A 17,796-nucleotide genomic window follows, 5' to 3' on the forward strand; every position below is an offset into this window, starting at 1 on the left:
AGTACTAGCAAGGCTCGGGGAAGGGTCAACGGGGGTAAATAGGTTGAAAGTGAAATAACGACCTGACAGGTCGTTACAAAGGATTTAAAGAATTGCCTTGATTATCTGCCTACCTATGCATTGTGCAAATACTTGCTTACTTTCAAATGATTCGTCAAAACTCAAAGCTTGAACTACAAAGTATATCTCTGTAAAATTGCTGCAAAGTATGTCTCTGTAAAATTGCTTTACTTTCTTAGTTGGTCTGTCATTTTCCTGTCCTAAAATGTAAACAACTTGTCGCAGTCTTGTAAGGAGCTTCATTACTGTGATTTTGTGTCCCCTTTAGTATGATCCCCTCCCCATCCTTGTTTAGAAATTGACCTATATGTTTTAAGGGAAAGATTTTGATAACTATAGCTTGTGTCTGCATAGGCTAACTAAACTGGTTTAATGACATGAGTTGTGAATAGTTTAATGAAGACAAACCTTTTTTGTTGATTGGTAAGTGCAAGGCTATGTCACTTACCTTGTGTGAAGGCATTGAGTGATGCCCAAGAGTAAGGGAGGATTAGGAAGGCATTGAGTGATGCTCAGCTTAGTACTGCCTACCCTAGATTGCTAGGGCTCCTCTTGTCTGAATCACAAGGTTATGGCATCTTCTTTGATTGTCCTTGTATGTTAAAATGGAAAGATTTGTTGAGTTTTAATACCATCTAATTAGAGACTATGGTGTGTTTGATATCAGACTATTTTAAGATCAATTTGATATACTGAGAGTGTCATGAGAATACCATAAGACATTTGTATGTTTTCTTTGTGAATTTGTTATTGGAATTAGGCTAAAATCAGGTTAAACTACCCCTCTGTAGCTGTTTACTACTCTTTATTCCACTGTGCATGATTGGAACTCTGTTGTGTCTCTTATGATTGTCATGGTATGTGCGCTATGTCATAGGTAAACAAGTTTTAGACTGGGAAGTATATGTTACCATGTATCCTTCATGATTGAACTCTAGATTGATATAAATTCTCCCTTAAAGTCAAGTGTGTGAATGTGTGAAAGTTCCTATTTATCAGTGAATCTGCCCATTTCCCAATCCTTTCAGTGTACTATAAGAATGGCCAACCACACATACTTGACCTGGTATACAAGTCCGACCCTTTGTCTTCCTTATCTTGTCGAAACACCAACTGAGATGTGCTTATGTTCCTCATTATGCATATATGGGAATCGGGTTGTGTGAAATAATAATAAGCATGCTACAATGGTATTTATACACAATCTCTAAGTGGTATAAAAATGATCTTTTGCTTTTGCATTTGTATGCTTCCCAGATGCTTTTACCAATACATGAATAAAATTTGATTCATATATCATGACCCTAGTAAGTGTATAAAGGTGTATGTGTGCTATGTATACTTGGAATATTAGTCTAATTATGGTATAATTGAAGTCATTTGTTCAAAATCCCTTCTTTTATTTTCCTCTTGGACGAATGTTGTGAGATATACATCGGGTGTACAGGGATATATCTTTGTGTATATTTTAGTATACAAAAATTTGTATATTGTGTATACTAGTGAATATCATAAAAAGTAAATTGTATTCATGGATGTGTTAATGAGCCAATTCCTTTTTTTTTCCTCCCCTTTCTCTGTTCGTTGATTGATATGAGTAATGGGCCTACAACCCATGTTTTTCCCCTTCCCTTTGTGTGATTGACATTGAGCCTGCTATGTTTTGCTTAAGGGACAGTTTGTGCATTTGTGTAAGATTAAGCATGAATCAGTATATATGTTTGTGGCCGTTTAGTGTGTATAAATGACATACTCATAAGAAAGTTTTTGTTAACTAAATGATTAAGTGTAGATGCCCTCTAACCTTTATTTTCTTTTCCCCCCTCTCCTTTGCATGAACTCACGCGACGCGGGCCCAATTGGGCCAATGATGCATGTCCAACCGCTACCTAACGCTACATTATATTGAGTCGAACCCGCATTGATGCCTAACTATGGGTGAAAATGGTTAATTGGTAGGCTTGGTAAGCACACTAGTCCATTATGCATATTTTTATTGCCTTTACATTTTGTATTATGTAACAGGTACTTGTAAATTATTGAAACTTACATGGTTGGAACCTATTGGAAATTAGGCAAATGATTCGTAATATCGTTTAGAACGTAGGAACCCAAACACGTTTTAAATTCAGACCAAACAAAAGATAAACGACTACTCTTTTTTTCTCTTCGAAATAACAAAGAAATGATGTTCACTATTTTTACAAGAAAAACAGAAATAGAAAGTCGTAGAGTATTATAACATATTGAAAGAACCAAACTCTTTGACTTGGGAATTTTTGAAGAAAAATGGAATAATGGATTACTTGTCAAAGTATGAAAACCTTTTTTCTAAACTTGGAAAATTCTAAAAGAAACAAAAGGTTGAGTTTGAAGGAGTTTACAAATAAAAAGGGGGGTTTTCAAAAGAAACAAAAAATATAGTTTTGGGCCAAGCCCATTTTTGAACTTGAATAAAAGAGAGGGATTAAGACAAGAATATGGTTGACCTTTAAAATATAGTCTCTTATGATTTACAAATAAGGCTATTTTTATAAGCTTGTATCAACTTCATGACATATTTGCAAAAGGGATATATTGGAAATATAATTCAAAACTTATAAGGACAACAAATATGACATAACATTTGCACCAAATTAAGTTGAACTCTACTCAAGGGAAACCTTGGGTGTGTTTTTGGCCCCAAATGAAATGACCATTTGAACCTTATATGAATTTTCCAAGAAAAACTCATCTCTTTTCCAAGAAAAGGGCTTTTTACCAAAACAATTCGAACGATATACCATGACTTTATACAAGACTTTAAACTCTTTTACAAATATATAACAAATCACACTTTGAAATTTGAAGGTCCACCGTGTTATACGGATTCTTAATATAGGGGTGCCTAACACCTTCCCCGAGGAATCACTTGAACCCTTACCTCAAACTCTAGTTTAGAAAGGATTTTTCTCTCTTTTGAATAAACCCTTTTAACTTGATGTTCCTAATTTCCTTGATAAATTAGGTGGCAACTTTAAAAAGAAGTAAATAAAAAAAAGAGTCCATAATTATGAAGTAGCTTTTATACCTTGGGTAAAAGTGAACCGTAACACAATGTGGAAAGTTGAAATAAAAGTGTCGTAAAAAAAAAGATTCGTTTTGAAACAGATTAAGAAAAGAATAAGACAAACAAATTGAAATAAAGGGAGTATATATTAAGGACCAAAATAGTCCAACCTTTATACATTAAGGACCAGTTTGATCATTTTCTCTAAGATGTATATTCCCTCAATTCCAAAATAAGTGTCATCTTAGCAAAAATCAAGGCCATTAAGAAATCAATAGATACAATGTGGAGTTTACTAAACTACTCCTATTTATTATATTTCTTTTTAAAAAAAATTGAGCAATATTAAAAAAGGACTACTTATTTAATGCTAAGAGCATAGTTGAAAACACTTGGTAATTTTTGTCTTCAATCTCTTAGTAGGTGTTTGGCCATAGATGAAATTTTTGAAGTTGGAGTTGTGTTTGACCATAGTTTTTGCGAATAATATTTGATTGTTGAAATGTAGTTTTTAAAAAAAACATGAAATAGAATTTATACCCCCAATATCTAAAAACTAGCAAAAGCACCCAAAATAATTAATAAACATAACCAGTGAGTAAACACTGTCCCATCAACCACCTTGCACTTGTACTCCGGACAAACTCAACAAGAAGAACTAAACCAAGTAGCTGTAGTAATGAAAAACTTCTATAAAAATAGTTGTAAAAATAAACACTTTGAGGGTTCTTTTTATAAAAATAAAAACTTTTAGTTTAAAATTGAAAACACAAAAACAAAAGTAATGGTCCAAAACAGAAAATGGAAAAAGTGAAATACAAGGTGTTGGTTGTTTTTTCAAATACAACTTCAAATTATATTTGGAATTTTTATGATCAAATACTAATTTTTGAAAAAAGTAAAATAATTCTGGAAAAAAGTGAATAATTCTCCTGGCCAAATCGGTCTGACAATTTTCTTGCCAAGACCAGAACATTAGCATAGGTACTACTTACTACAACTCTTTCTTGAATTGATTAAATGACATTCTATAAAATCTATATATAATATAAAGTTAGGCATAGACAAGGTAATGTGACACCTCTCTATGACCACCATTCTTATTTATCTTTTTTCTCCTTTTTTTGGTATTTTCCCCTTATTTTCCCATTGATTATGTTGTAAGATGTAAGAATATAGGTATAAATGGCTCAATAATTACTATTTCACTCTTTCATATTCCTTACGATGAAAAATGTAAATTTCAACATTTATTACTCCAGTCTTTATTATGGCCTTGCATGTTTTGCTACACCACCGTTATTGTTAATGTCATATAAGTAGTGTTTTCGTCCTTTTTAACAAAGGTATCATTTTCAGAAGCAAATTATCCTCCAGGCTGATAATAAGGTGGTTTTCCAGATGAAGCCATGAAGAGGTAACAGGTGAGCAAAGAATTTTTTTAATAATAATACTAATATAACAACAACAAATAATAATAATAATAATAATTGTTGTTGTTGTTATTTAACTTCCAGTAAGATTTTTGTTTTAATTTTTTTTAATTCTTTGTATCTTTACCTTATGATATACTACATATTTGGGTTGTAATTGTGAGTTTGGTATATACTATATCTGTTAAAGGAGAAAAATAGAGATGACAGAGGGAATAAGAGAGTAATTAAATCATTAAGATTTTGTAATTTTTTTTGTACCTCATATGATCCATCTGTTTTAGCTTTCAAAGTTCAATTCAACTCCACCGAGGTCCATTACTTTGTTACTTTGTATATATAGTTACAATTTCCCTTGTGATATTTATGTGTTGGTGAATATTCTATGTTGGTTAAATGTATTTGTATGTATCATCTTTCAGGCATATTCTAAATCACTTGCCTTTTTTTATGGGAGAAAGGTATGCCAACGTATTTGTCGATAATTTATACTTTTGAGTCCCATAACTTATTCGTACTCAGTATTATTTGGTAATTTTTGGTAATATGTTCTATGTCATTTGTATTGATCAGCGTGACACACTCTGTGGTATACTTCAATGATGAATGCATTTCTTTTAAGGTAGTTATATATATTCACTCTGAATTCTTTAATATTTTCCTACTCTTATTTGCTAAAATTTCTTACAATTCATAATTTTTTTCCAATTAAATATGTTTAGGGATTTAAAATCATGTAAAGTTAGAAGCTGCTTAAGAAATTTGATGATTTGAAAATCGCGTCAAATCTAACTTCTTAGAGCCCGTTTGGATTGGCTTACAGCTTAAAGCTGTTTGCAGCTTATAAGCTGAAAAAAATAAGTTGGGGTAGTCCAACTTATTTTTTTTGGCTTATAAGCTGTTTTCAGCTTATAAGCTGCTTTAGATAAACTAAGTCAAATGAGTCCAATTATTTTTTTGAGCTTATTTTAAGCATAAAATGACTTTAAGCTGGCCAGCCAAACACTCAAAAAAGCTGAAAACAGCTTATAAGCCAACTTATAAGCCAATCCAAACGGGCTCTTAATAAGTAGTGGTGATATGTTTATCTTTTTACTGTGAAATTGAAAGCAAGTCGCACAACAGGGCATTCTTTTGATTGGTGTAGATGAATTTAATTACTATAATTATATTTGTTATTGATAAAGAATTGATTTGAACGTTTTGCTGAAAGAGGTTTTGAGGTTATGATTTTAAATAGAAGAGTGGTCTTGTGGTGCAAAAATTAAAATATTCGTTTGAAGAAAATCTTAAATTGTATTTTGTTCCACAAGTTAATTTCACACTTGAGAAATCAAAAGAAGTTTTCTTTCATATGCATGTAGTAGCTTTAATTATGTCCAAATTGCTTTATTTATTTAGGTTTTCTAATTGTTTGTCTAGCAAATATAGCCAAAGTGATGTAGCACCTTTCTTTGACCAACAATAATATTTATCATTTTCGTTACTTTTGGGGTCAACAATTTAATGTGATATTCACAAATTAATAATTTAAAAAAAAAATATTGAATGATTGTTAACTGTTGCAACCTGTCATAATTCATATTTATGGACCGTTACAACCTTTCTTAATAATTCATATTTATGAAGCATAAATAATTTCTACAGTCTTTACAGGTTACTGAAGTAATAAATATTTCATATTTACAAACATACAATAATGCTCTCATCTTAAAGGTCACGGGGAGATAACTTTGAAAGGTATGTATTTTGTTGCTTATTTAATTTCCTGTTTTAATACTTTTTCTGTTTCATTTTCATTAGCACTGATATTTTAAAAATTGAAATCATTTTCACATGGATCATACTATATAATGTGTATAGATCAATATGCAGCTATTTTCGTTGATTAGGTGGGTTTAACTTTTGCTTTGTATTTGCAGAATTTTTTTGATTTATTGACTTACATTGCAACATCATTCTAATTAGAAATTCAATTTTGCAGGACATGTAGAAGAATTTGCCAAAATCGGGTGAAATTTCTGATTATTAGATTGTTTCTATTTATTGTCAATTTTTAAATATATCTTTCTTTGATGTTCCAATTCTTACCCTTCAAACCCAGATGAGATTTCTGCTCAATCTCAAACTTTTTCCCCTGAGAATATAATCTGCCAGTCCTAAAGAAAGGAGCCAAATGTTTACCATACTTATCCACCATTATTGGCAATCATTTTAACAAAGAAGATTGTAATTGGATGTGTTAAATATATGTGACAATATAAGTTTTTATATATTTTTATTTGTACAAGGCATGTAATTAAAATATGAGTTTGCTAATATTTTTATCATCGCGCGAAGCGAAGCACGAACAATTTCACTAGTATAACACAATCTCATGTATACAAAATTACAAATGGTCACGTGAGGAGGGTCATAATACAATCTATTCATTTTTGTAAAATCCCCTGTTAACTAATATCCTGCGCTTTCTTTCATCCCAGACCGGGAGCCCCCCATTGGACAAACTGCTGTAACTACTGCTGCAGCTGCTTGGGCATGGCGTTAACGAGTAGTCGTTTCTCGGACCTGGAACCACCACTCTCTGCTCCTGTTTTGGAAGCCTTAACCAATTCGGGCTTCGAGTACTGTACACCTGTTCAGGCCGCCACTATACCTTTACTGTGCAGCTACAAGGATGTGACTGTCGACGCCGCCACTGGGTCTGGTAAAACCCTAGCATTCGTCTTGCCTCTCGTTGAGATCCTTCGTCGCTCTTCTAATCCTAAACCTCACAAGGTAATAACGCTTCCCTCTTTATATAATTGTGCTTATATTCAGTATCAATGAATTGATAAGTGCAACCATTGTGGGTGGACTTTGATGCAACAACAACATGCCCACTGTAATCCCACCAGTGGGGTCTGGTGAGGGTATTGTGTACGCCGACGTTACCAGGGGCGGGGATGAACCCCCTTTGCTGAAAACTTACATTGTATATACAAAGTTAGAAATTCTTTTTTATGTATATATAGTAGATGTTCAACCCCCTTGGCTTCTTCGTATATATATTTTTTATATTTTTGAACCCCCTTTGTAAAAATCTTGACTCCGCCACTAGACCTTACCCCCTTCCTTGAGAGGTAAAGTAGTTGTTTATGATAGACCCTCAGTGCAAGGAAAAGCATTTCAAAGCAGGCCGGAAAAGGAAATAGCAGAAGTAAAGGAGCAATGACAATACACTAATTAAATAATAGTTATTTAATTGCCAAAAAAAAAAAAGAATTAACGGTCAAAAACACACCTGAACTACTCCCTCCATTCCAAAAAGATTGTCTTGATTCGGATTACTAACTAATGTTTGGTACGAATTCGGACATAAAATCTTTTTTTTTTTTTTAAATAAAAATTACGTATTTAGAAACTACATAAAAAGTATAAGTCAAAATAGTTAGCAATTCAAAATGTTTACAAAGTGGTTGAAAAATTTATGGTTAAAGAATATCCTTTGACTGTCCAAATAGTAACTAAGACAATCTTTTTGGGACAGAGGGAGTATTACTTTTCCGCGAGTTTCACACCTCATTTATCGTTCCCTTTTCCTACCTAAACTATCAACATCTATGTATTAAAATACACCTAGTTGAGTAGATGCTGATAGTTGGCCTAATTAGCTTCGAGGTATGTTTTACTTTTAATACATAGATGGTGATAGTTCAGGTAGGAAAAGAGAACAATTAATAGTTGGGGTGTGAAACTCGCGAAAATGTGATACTTCAGGTGTGTTTTTGACCATTAAGTCTTAATGTATAACTATGCTTATTCTCGGTATCATTAAATTAATATATGCAAACATTTAGAGCAGTTGTGGGTGAACTTTGATGGCTTTTGAAAATTCAAGTTGGTTTTTTGTTTTGCTTCTATTTTTCTGTTTTGTTTTGGGCTCTTTACAAAGACCTGTTTAGGATCTTTTTATGCAAAGTATACAAGCATTAGTGCTGCACTAGAGTTTAGATTTGTTAGGTAGGCAAATTTTGGGTTCAGTCGAAAGGGTTTGCTGTAACATATTTATTACATACAGAGAACGGAACTAAAGCTGATATAGTTCATAAAGAACAGCGGAATTTAGTATTCCGAATTGGAGGCATACGAGCTGAATATAATTGAGATGCTGAAGAACTAGAATGTTAACTATTAGTTGAGCTCAGTTGTACCATGTCAAGTTTCATATTAGTTCAAGAGGACAGATAAATCAGGTCTCATCCCTTCGATTCCTCGCTGCATGCTTCAATTCGAAAATGTGTATATAGCTTCCTTGTACAATAGCGATCTCTCTCTCTGGGAGAGTGACCGGAAGCATTCTCTCTGCGCCCCCCGTATCTGACACCGACCCACGCTCTAGCCTTTCAAATTTGACTACATAATGAGTTACTTATACAAATACATATTCTTGTGGGAATGAAGAGCTGCACGACAATGGCGCTGTTATCCACTTCATTTGTTTGGGGACGTGGACTCTATGCTGATTGACTTTGTGAAAAATGAGTCACTTGGTCATTGCAGTTGGTTCATTTAGGGTGTTTCTTTCTTGGAATATTTCAGACTTAAGGGATCTTGGGTGTACCAGCTTGAACTTGATTCAGCAGTAGTTTCCAGTTGGGTGGTGCTATAAGATTAGTGTAGTTGGAGGTTGCTCTCTGATACTTTTATCCTGTGTTGCTTCAACTATAGATTCTCTATCCCCCCCCCCCCCCCCCCCCCTCCCACCACCAAAAAAAAAAAAAAGACATAGAATAATCTATGCCGCACATGTTATACTTTATAAAAACGAATTTTTCATGCTTATGGCATGATGTTCTATCCAAATAGACCCACTTGACTGCCAACGGAGATCCTTGTGATATGCTTTTGTTATTCCTTTCTGTTTATTTCCTTTAATTCTATTTTTTCCTCTTCTTGTGTTTAGCTGCCTCTTTGGTGCCTTTGCAGGTAATGGGTATAATTATATCACCCACCAGGGAGTTGTCGTCACAAATATTTCATGTTGCTCAACCATTCGTTTCAACATTAGCAAATGTTAGGCCTATGCTTCTTGTTGGGGGACTAGAAGTAAAGGCAGATATCAGAAAGATAGAGGAGGAAGGAGCAAATTTGTTGATTGGGACACCTGGAAGGCTATATGACATAATGGAGCGCATGGATATACTGGACTTTCGGGATCTTGAGGTTTCTACGTTCACCTGCCTCTTTCAGTGAAAAACAAAAAGCTGTGTCTAGTTCTAAAGTGATTTTTAAGCTGTTACCTATTTTTTAACTTTTAAAGATAAAGTTTGCTTGGGAATTTAGGGGTATCAATTCTTTTGCTCGAGTGCTGCAGTATCTTTTTAGCTGCTAACCATTTGTTTACTTTTAAAGATATAGTTTGCTTGGGATTTTAAAAGTGTCAGTTCTTTTTACTTGTTCTTTTTACTTGAAAGATGATAATTTGTGTTTTTGTTATTATTTTTTTTGGTAAAGTAATAAAATGTCATTAGAAAAGCTTCAAGAAGATGCAAGGTTACAGATGGGCAACAAGCTGCTTCAAACAAAACATGCAGCAGACTTAGCAAAAACCTGTAAAACAGTCTAAAGAAATCTCTGCATCTCTACTGTAGTAGAGACAAGGAACTAACAAAATCCAGAAAGTTATCCACACTGTTTACAGGGGCAAAAAAGTGCCAACTGAAAAGACTAACTAAACACCTAGACTTTAGAGTGCATATAGGAGTTGAGATTCCATCAAAGCATCTATTGTTTCTCTCCTTCCATAGGGTCCAAAAAATTACTGCTGGGATCATTCTCCAGGTCCTTTTGATGGATTTGTGAACTCTCCAAAGTATCCAGCTAGCATAGGCATCTTTGATGTTGAAGGGCATTACCCATTGGAGTCCAAGCATAGAATAGAAGAAATACCAAAGGCTAGCTGCTGCAAGGCAGTGCAAAAATAGGTGGTTGACAATTTCATTGGTCTGCTTGCACATGGCACACATGTTGACGACGATTACACCTCTCCTTCTGAGATTGTCTTGTGTTAGGCATACTTCCTTCAGTGCAGTCCAAGTGAAGCAAGTAACTCTGAGAGGCTGTCTGGTTCTCCATACAAGTTTCCAAGGCCAAACCTCTAAAAGGCTATTTTGAGAACTCCGGTAGTTGTAACATTCCTTCACAGTGAAAATGTTTTCCTTGGAATTGCCCCAGAGGATTCTATCTTGAGATTCTACCACCAAAGTACTTTGTCCCAATCTTTCTAGGAGAGAAAGAAAATCATCAACTTCCCGATCGTGTAAGTTTCTTCTAAAAATTGGTGTCCAACAGTCTGTCTCTATATTGAGCTAATGTTGCTTCTTTGTAAGAAGCTATCAGAAAGAGTGAAGGAAATGAGTCTTTTACTAAAGTGTCCCCAAGCCATTTGTCCTGCCAAAATCTGATCTTGAGCCCATTTCCAGCCTTGAATGAGACATTCTGGAAGAATTCCTCTTGGAGACTACTGATGTGCTTCCATACTCCAACACCATGAGGTTCATTGCTTCTCTTTGCAGTCCAGTGGTCTTGAATACCATATTTAGCCTTGATGATTTCCTTCCAGTACCCTGCCTCATTTTGACCATATCTCCAGAGCCACTTCATGAGTAGGCTATTGTTATGAAGCTTAAGATTTCTGATTCCCAGCTCCCCCCCCCCCCCCCCCCCCCCCCCCGGCATTTGGGTTGAATAAGTGATTGCCATTTGACCAAAGAGAATTTGTGAGTAACACTGTTACCCTCCTATAGGAATTTCCTTCTGAGCCTGTCAATTTGCTTTAGTACTGAGCTTGGCATAGGGAAGAGTGACATACAGTAAGTGGGAATGCTGTCTAGGGCACTGTTAATGAGGGTGAGCCTACCTCCCAATGAGAGGTATTGCATCTGCCAAGTGGCTAGTCTTTTCTCCATTCTTTCAATGACTCCACTCCATATCCCAGATGATTTGAATTTAGCACCCAAAGGAAGTCCAAAATAGGTGGTGGGAAAGGAGCCTGTTTTGCAGCTAAGAATGTCAGCAAGAACTTCTAGGTTGGCCACTTCGTTCACTGGATATATAGTGCTCTTAAGCATATTGATATGAAGTCCAGAAATGGCCTCAAAGATCATGAGGGTGGTGTTGAGATTGGAAACCTGCTGACAATCAGCTCACAAAATATAAGGGTGTCATCAGCATATAGCAGATGAGAAACTGAGACTAAGGTGAAAGGATTTCTGTACTTTAAAAAAGAAAATAAAGTGTCATACGCAGTGTGTTAAAACAATTTAGGCACATACTTTTGTGCTAAATATATGTAAAGCTTCCACTTGTGCACTGGAGTAATGCTAAGTTCAGCCTTACCAAAGGAGTTACTAAGTTTTATCTCCATTGTAGATCATACGTTCGTACTCAAGGCTGACCTTCATGATTGCCTATGATCACACCTAAGGGGTCTCTGATTTCCTATATTTTTAATTTTTTTTCTAGTCTCTGATTTCCTACATGTTCTTACATGCAGTCTGTTGGCTGTAAATAAATGGAACACTGGGCGTTGAGCCCTCCCACTTTACCCAATCTTTCTTTTGTCCGTGGTGTTTGGGATTTGGTAGCGTAGTGATATATATCCTAATTAGCCACTCACCAACAACCATGTCATTGGTACAGATCCTGATATTAGATGAGGCTGATAGGCTATTAGGCATGGGATTCGAGAAGCAGCTAAATTCAATTATTACTCGTTTACCTAAGGTTCGTAGAACGGGTCTTTTCTCTGCTACTCAAACTGAGGCAGTTGAAGAACTATCAAAGGCAGGATTGAGAAATCCTGTCAGGGTTGAAGTTCGGGCAGAAGCAAAACAGCTGAGTGGTTCTACATCGTCTACGAATTCGACCTCATCTAAAACACCTTCCGGCCTTCATATTGAGGTATACTTCCAGTGTTTCAGATTGTCCGTTTGTTCCAAACTAAGAATATATATGTCAAGGTGCATACTTCCATATTCTAGTATCTCTTCAATTTTGCAGTATCTTGTATGTGAAGCCGACAAGAAATCATCACAGCTTGTACACCTCCTAACGAAGAACAAGTCAAAAAAAACTATAGTGTGAGTTAGCTTTCCTGGAATCTTGCATTGTAAAATTATATATATGTAATATATACACCTGCATCACTGGTACGAGATCACTTTGGTTTCGGTATTTGATATTTTTACTTTTGCAGCTATTTCATGACTTGTGCTTGTGTTGATTATTGGGGAACTGTTCTTCCACGTCTCTCTTGTCTGAAAAGTTTTTCATTGATCTCTCTTCATGGAAAGATGAAGCAGGTACCTTTGTTGATAATCAGAAAGGCCTATTATTTTATGAAATTAAAAGGTCTATTATTTTATGAAGGTGCTCTAGTAGCTGAATAAATTTACCGTCTTAAAACTTTTGTAGAGTGCAAGGGAAAAAGCACTAGCATCATTTACATCTCTTTCGAGGGGTATCCTTTTATGCACAGATGTAGCAGCACGTGGACTTGATATTGCAGGTGTTGATTATATAATACAGGTACTTTCTTATTAGGCAGATTAGTTTTGGTGAGCTCAGTTCCTTTTTTCCTTTTTTGGTTGGTTTCTTTTGAGGGGGGATGGTGGATGGGGAGGGCTTATTGCTATGTTACTATAGCATGTTCATCACTCTGCTTTACATAACTCCTTTACCACCTGAACTTAAAGAACTGAGAATGTGTGCAGCAGAATTAACAACTCCTACAGCAGTCAATTTAGTATTACACATTATTGACTGTTGCCCTCCCCTATTCAATAGCATGATATGATCATAAGAAAATGTACCTGGTTTATATATGAGTCACACTACAGTATTTAAAGAATATTTTCATACAGAGGGCATTATGTATAGGAACGATCTAGTTGGCATTTGTTTTCAAGAAGTGTTGAAAAATCATTTCGAGAAACTTCTTCAATTATTCTGAAAATTTGATTTGGTCAAACACCAGAGAAGTTTTTCAGTTTTTCAGTTTTTGCAAAATCTGAAAATAATTGAGGAAATATTTTTCACCTGTTTTTGAAACAAATGCCACCTGTCAATGCTTAGGCTTTTGTGCACACCCAGCTAGCCACACCACAGCCACTAATTTCTTCATGAACAAGTGTACAAATGACGTTTGTGGTAGAAATATGAACCACCACTCTCGTAATAAAATATAGTTCTATACTCAGTCGTGCATGTAATTATGAGTATGATAATAAGCAGCTGGAACTTAGATGGATGTACTATTCTTTTATTTGTTTCTTGTACAGTACGACCCTCCTCAGGATGATAAAATGTTTATACATAGAGTAGGCCGAACAGCTAGGCTGGGCCGACAAGGAGGTGCAGTTATTTTTCTATTACCAAAGGTCAGGTCTTGCACCTCTGTAGTGTATCAAATTTTTTGGAAGCTGTTTGGATATATTGTCTACCAAGGGTTACTCCCGACCTACTTATTAACTATGATCTCTCTTGGTCTTTTTAGGAGGAAGCCTATGTGGAGTTCTTGCGTATAAAAAACGTTTTCTTAGAAGAGGGGGAATGTGCCTCTGAGGCTCCTGCTATTATCGATGAAGTAAGAATTAAACTACGCCATTGTGCCATATTTCTCTCCCCCCTTGCTTTGTAGTGGAAATGCTTTCGTTCCTCTAGTTTGTTTAGTTGCTTATTATTATTATTATTGAGAAAAGGGTACGTATTATAAGTGCAGCATGAATTGTGCTTGAATAATTACAAAAAGATCCAGCTTCACATCAAATTAGCATGGATTGAAGTGTGTCTATCACAGATTCTGCATCATTAACAAAACCCTCTTTACACCAAAAATTAAAAAAAAAGTGTTAAGAGTTATTTTGTTTTTTATCTTCTGTATAGAGCTAGTCGTATCTTCAAAGCATCTTGCATTTCTCTCTTTCCAAATAGTCCACCACATAGTAGCTGTGATAGTTCTCCACCATTTTTGTTGTTCTTTTGACAAGTCCTTTCTATACCGGCTTCTTATCAAATCAATTGTATCTTTAGGCGTGTCCATTGTAATCCCAGCCTATTCAGAAATAATTCCAAACTTGTGAAACAGTAGGGCAGTGCAAATACAAATGGTTGATGGTTTTTGAATTTGTTTCACAAAGATGACAAATGTTACAGAGCTGAAAGCCTCTTTTCTGATGGTTGTCTCGTGTCAAGCATGCTTTTCTTGTAACTAGCCACACAAAGCAGCCACTTTCAGTGTTGACTTTGATCTTCTTATGTTCCTCCAAGGCCATGAGTTAGTACTCTAAGGATCGTCAGTTAAAAACTTGTAGTATGAGTTAACAGAATAAGATCCAGAATTGGGTAGTTTCCAAAAAAATTGTCCTCGGTACTCGAAAAGGTTGGAGAGGCTGCAGTTGACTAATGAATTCTGTTTGTTACTGATGTTCTTTCTTCTAGATACGGTCAGCAGCAAAGAAAGATCGTGATGTATTGGAGAAAGGACTCAGAGCCTTTGTGTCATACATCCGTGCATATAAAGAGCATAACTGCTCTTACATTTTGAGGTAAGTTAAGACCGTGATGCTATATGAAAATTGTAATTATATTTGCATGTCTGAAGCTTAGTCCTCTATTTACAGGTGGAAGGAGCTTGAGATTGGGAAGTTGGGCATGGGATATGGTCTTTTGCAGCTTCCTGCAGTGCCTGATGTGAAGCATCATTCTCTTTCTCTGAAGGGATTTACTCCAGTTGAAGATATCAACCTGGAGGAGATCAAGTATAAGTAAGTTTTTTCATTATTCAGCCTGCAAACAATCAAGTTCGAATCACAGAGTTTAGGCAGTTTCAAGCGTCTCGTCATTATCATTATAATTTTTTCAGAACAGTTTCAATGTGTGACTTCAAGTACTGGTCACTAAATGTTAGATCTGTTGTGGAGCCTTGGCCTCTGATATTTAGCTGTTACCTTTTCCACTCAGGGACAAGTCCAGGGAGAAGCAAAGAAAGAAGAATTTGCAAGCGAAAAAAGCTGCAATGGCACAACAACAAGAACAGAAGAGACAGAGACCTAAAAAAGAAGCAAATTCTACAGCAACTGCCATGAGAAAGAAAACTGCCAAACAGAGACGTGCTACGCAGTTCGTTGAAGATGAAGATGAGATTACAAGGGAGTACCGCCTATTGAAAAAGCTAAAAAAGGGAGCTATCAATGAGAACGAGTTTGCAAAATTGACTGGGACTGAAGACTTGCTTCCTGACACATGATTACACCGACGCGCAAATTCTGTCAGTGAAATACATTCATATGTGGTGGTTGGAGATGTTATATCAGTTACCTAGCTAAGAAAGATAAGTATGTCGGGATCGCCCAGAAGCCGAAGTTGATCAAGCAATTTTGGATAACAAGCAAAATCATTCATCAGTTACCTATGATGCTACCATGCATTGGATTGCAGATCCATGGATAGAGTGACCAAATTTTGTTCTATCTGACCTTTTCTTGTGATTTTATTTATCATTTTTCCCCCTTTTTTATTTTTTATTTTTTTATTCTAACTATTGGTGACAGTATCACTATTACTGAAAAAATATTTATTATCTTCTCTCTCCTCTCTCTTCTCTCTCCTCTCCTCAACAACGGTAAGTTTCTCCTCCTCCCCCCCTCCCCCAACCCCTACCCCACCCACCCCCAAACCAGCCACCCCAAGCGGTCACCGGTGACGATGACCACCGGCCGGCCAACTCTCTCTCTCTCTCTCTCTCTCTCTCTCTCTCCTCTTTCCTTCTCCTTTTTTTCCCCTCTTTTCCTCTCTCTTCTACCCTGCAACCGGAAACCCTCCACCAGTAGGTTTCCGGGCAGTTTCTGCACAGGTCCGTGAACAGTGATTCCGGCCAGTGAACAGCATTTTCCGGCAGAGAACAACATTTCCGGCGGCGAACAGAGGTTTCTCGGTGGTGAACAGGTTTTATTTACTTGGAGTTGGTACCTCCAATAGCCCATTTCCGGTCTTTTAGCCGTATAAATTTTGCCTGCTCCGCATATTTCACTACTTATAGACTATTGCTAACTTGTGCTTTAGTATTGACTCTTCGTTTGTCTTAGATTAACCTTTCACTAGCATATATTTGTTTTACTGGCTTTGGTGAGGGATGGTAGACTAGGGTCATGTTCTCGGTTGGGATCGGGGGCCAGGGTTGGGGAGGCTAAGGGGGTTGATGGAGCTTCTAGGTTGAGAGTAGGGTCTTGGAATATTGAGACTTTATCGGGAAAATCTATAGAGTTAGTTAAGATTCTTAAGAAGAGGAGGATTAATATAGCTTGCGTCCAAGAGACTAAATGGGTAGGACCTAAAGCTAAGGAGGTGGACGGGTACAAGCTTTGGTTCTCGAGCAAGTTGAGGTATAGGAATGGGGTAGGGATCTTAGTAGATAGTGAGCTTAGAGATCAGGTGGTAGAGGTTAGGAGGATCAATGACAGGATGATGGCGATTAAGTTAGTCGTTGGAGGGTTCACCTTGAACATTATTAGTGCCTACGCGCCACAAGTGGGTTTGGACGAGGAGGTAAAAAGGCGTTTTTGGGAGGACTTGGACGAAGTGGTGGTAAGTATACCGCCTACTGAGAAGTTATTCATGGGAGGAGATTTCAATGGACACATTGGGTCTGTTTCGAGGGGTTATGACGAGGTGCATGGAGGATTTGGCTTTGGGGACAGGGAATGGTGGAGGAGTCTCATTCCTGGATTTCGCAAAAGCTTTTGGATTGGTGGTAGCCAACTCGAGTTTTCCGAAGAAGGAGGAGCACTTGGTAACCTTCCGTAGCTCGGTGGCTGCGACGTAAATAGACTTTCTGCTTCTTAGAAAAGATGATAAAGGCCTCTGTAAGGACTGCAAGGTCATACCGAGTGAGAATCTTACGACCCAACATAAGCTATTGGTGATGGATTTGGAGATAAGAAGGAAGAAGAAGAAGAGGGTCGTGGATGACCGACCGAGGATTAGGTGGGGAAGTTTGACTCCGTCTAGTGCCCTAGAGATGGGGGAGAAGTTGATGGCTATGGGAGCGTGGGATAGCAGGGGGGATGCGAGCAGTATGTGGGATAGGACGGCCAGTTGCATTAGGGAAGCAACTAGAGAGGTATTGGGGGTCTCACGAGGCCGTCGTGGTGGGCACCGAAGGGATTGGTGGTGGAATGGAGAAGTCCAAGGGAAGGTAGAAGCAAAGAAGCA

At 36.7% G+C, this 17,796-nt stretch overlaps 1 protein-coding gene across 2 annotated transcripts; it reads left to right on the forward strand.

The window, feature by feature from the left end:
* Window positions 1-6,912: 6,912 nt before the first annotated feature.
* Window positions 6,913-16,188, forward strand: LOC132609095 (DEAD-box ATP-dependent RNA helicase 18-like). Of its 2 annotated transcripts, XM_060322935.1 has the most exons (11): window positions 6,915-7,320; window positions 9,511-9,747; window positions 12,226-12,486; window positions 12,586-12,665; window positions 12,782-12,887; window positions 13,000-13,113; window positions 13,866-13,964; window positions 14,081-14,170; window positions 15,025-15,131; window positions 15,207-15,350; window positions 15,547-16,188. In XM_060322935.1, the coding sequence occupies exons 1-11, from the start codon at window positions 7,081-7,083 to the stop codon at window positions 15,830-15,832; spliced, it is 1,764 nt and encodes a 587-aa protein (XP_060178918.1). In that variant the 5' UTR covers window positions 6,915-7,080; the 3' UTR covers window positions 15,833-16,188. The 2 variants fall into 2 exon arrangements, with proteins under 2 accessions (XP_060178919.1, XP_060178918.1); XM_060322936.1 differs by lacking the exon at window positions 13,866-13,964 and having other exon boundaries at window positions 6,913-7,320.
* Window positions 16,189-17,796: the final 1,608 nt, after the last annotated feature.

The sequence above is a fragment of the Lycium barbarum genome, chromosome 9 (genome assembly GCF_019175385.1).
Source record: "Lycium barbarum isolate Lr01 chromosome 9, ASM1917538v2, whole genome shotgun sequence".
Classification (NCBI taxonomy): Eukaryota; Viridiplantae; Streptophyta; class Magnoliopsida; order Solanales; family Solanaceae; genus Lycium; species Lycium barbarum.

Coding starts and splice junctions, on each gene's coding strand:
- LOC132609095 (XM_060322935.1), top strand. CDS start 7,081: ATGGCGTTAACGAGTAGTCGTTTCTCGGACCTGGAACCACCACTCTCT. Junction 13,114..13,865: donor GTGTTGATTATATAATACAG/GTACTTTCTTAT, acceptor TTTCTTGTACAG/TACGACCCTCCTCAGGATGA. Junction 13,965..14,080: donor TTATTTTTCTATTACCAAAG/GTCAGGTCTTGC, acceptor TGGTCTTTTTAG/GAGGAAGCCTATGTGGAGTT.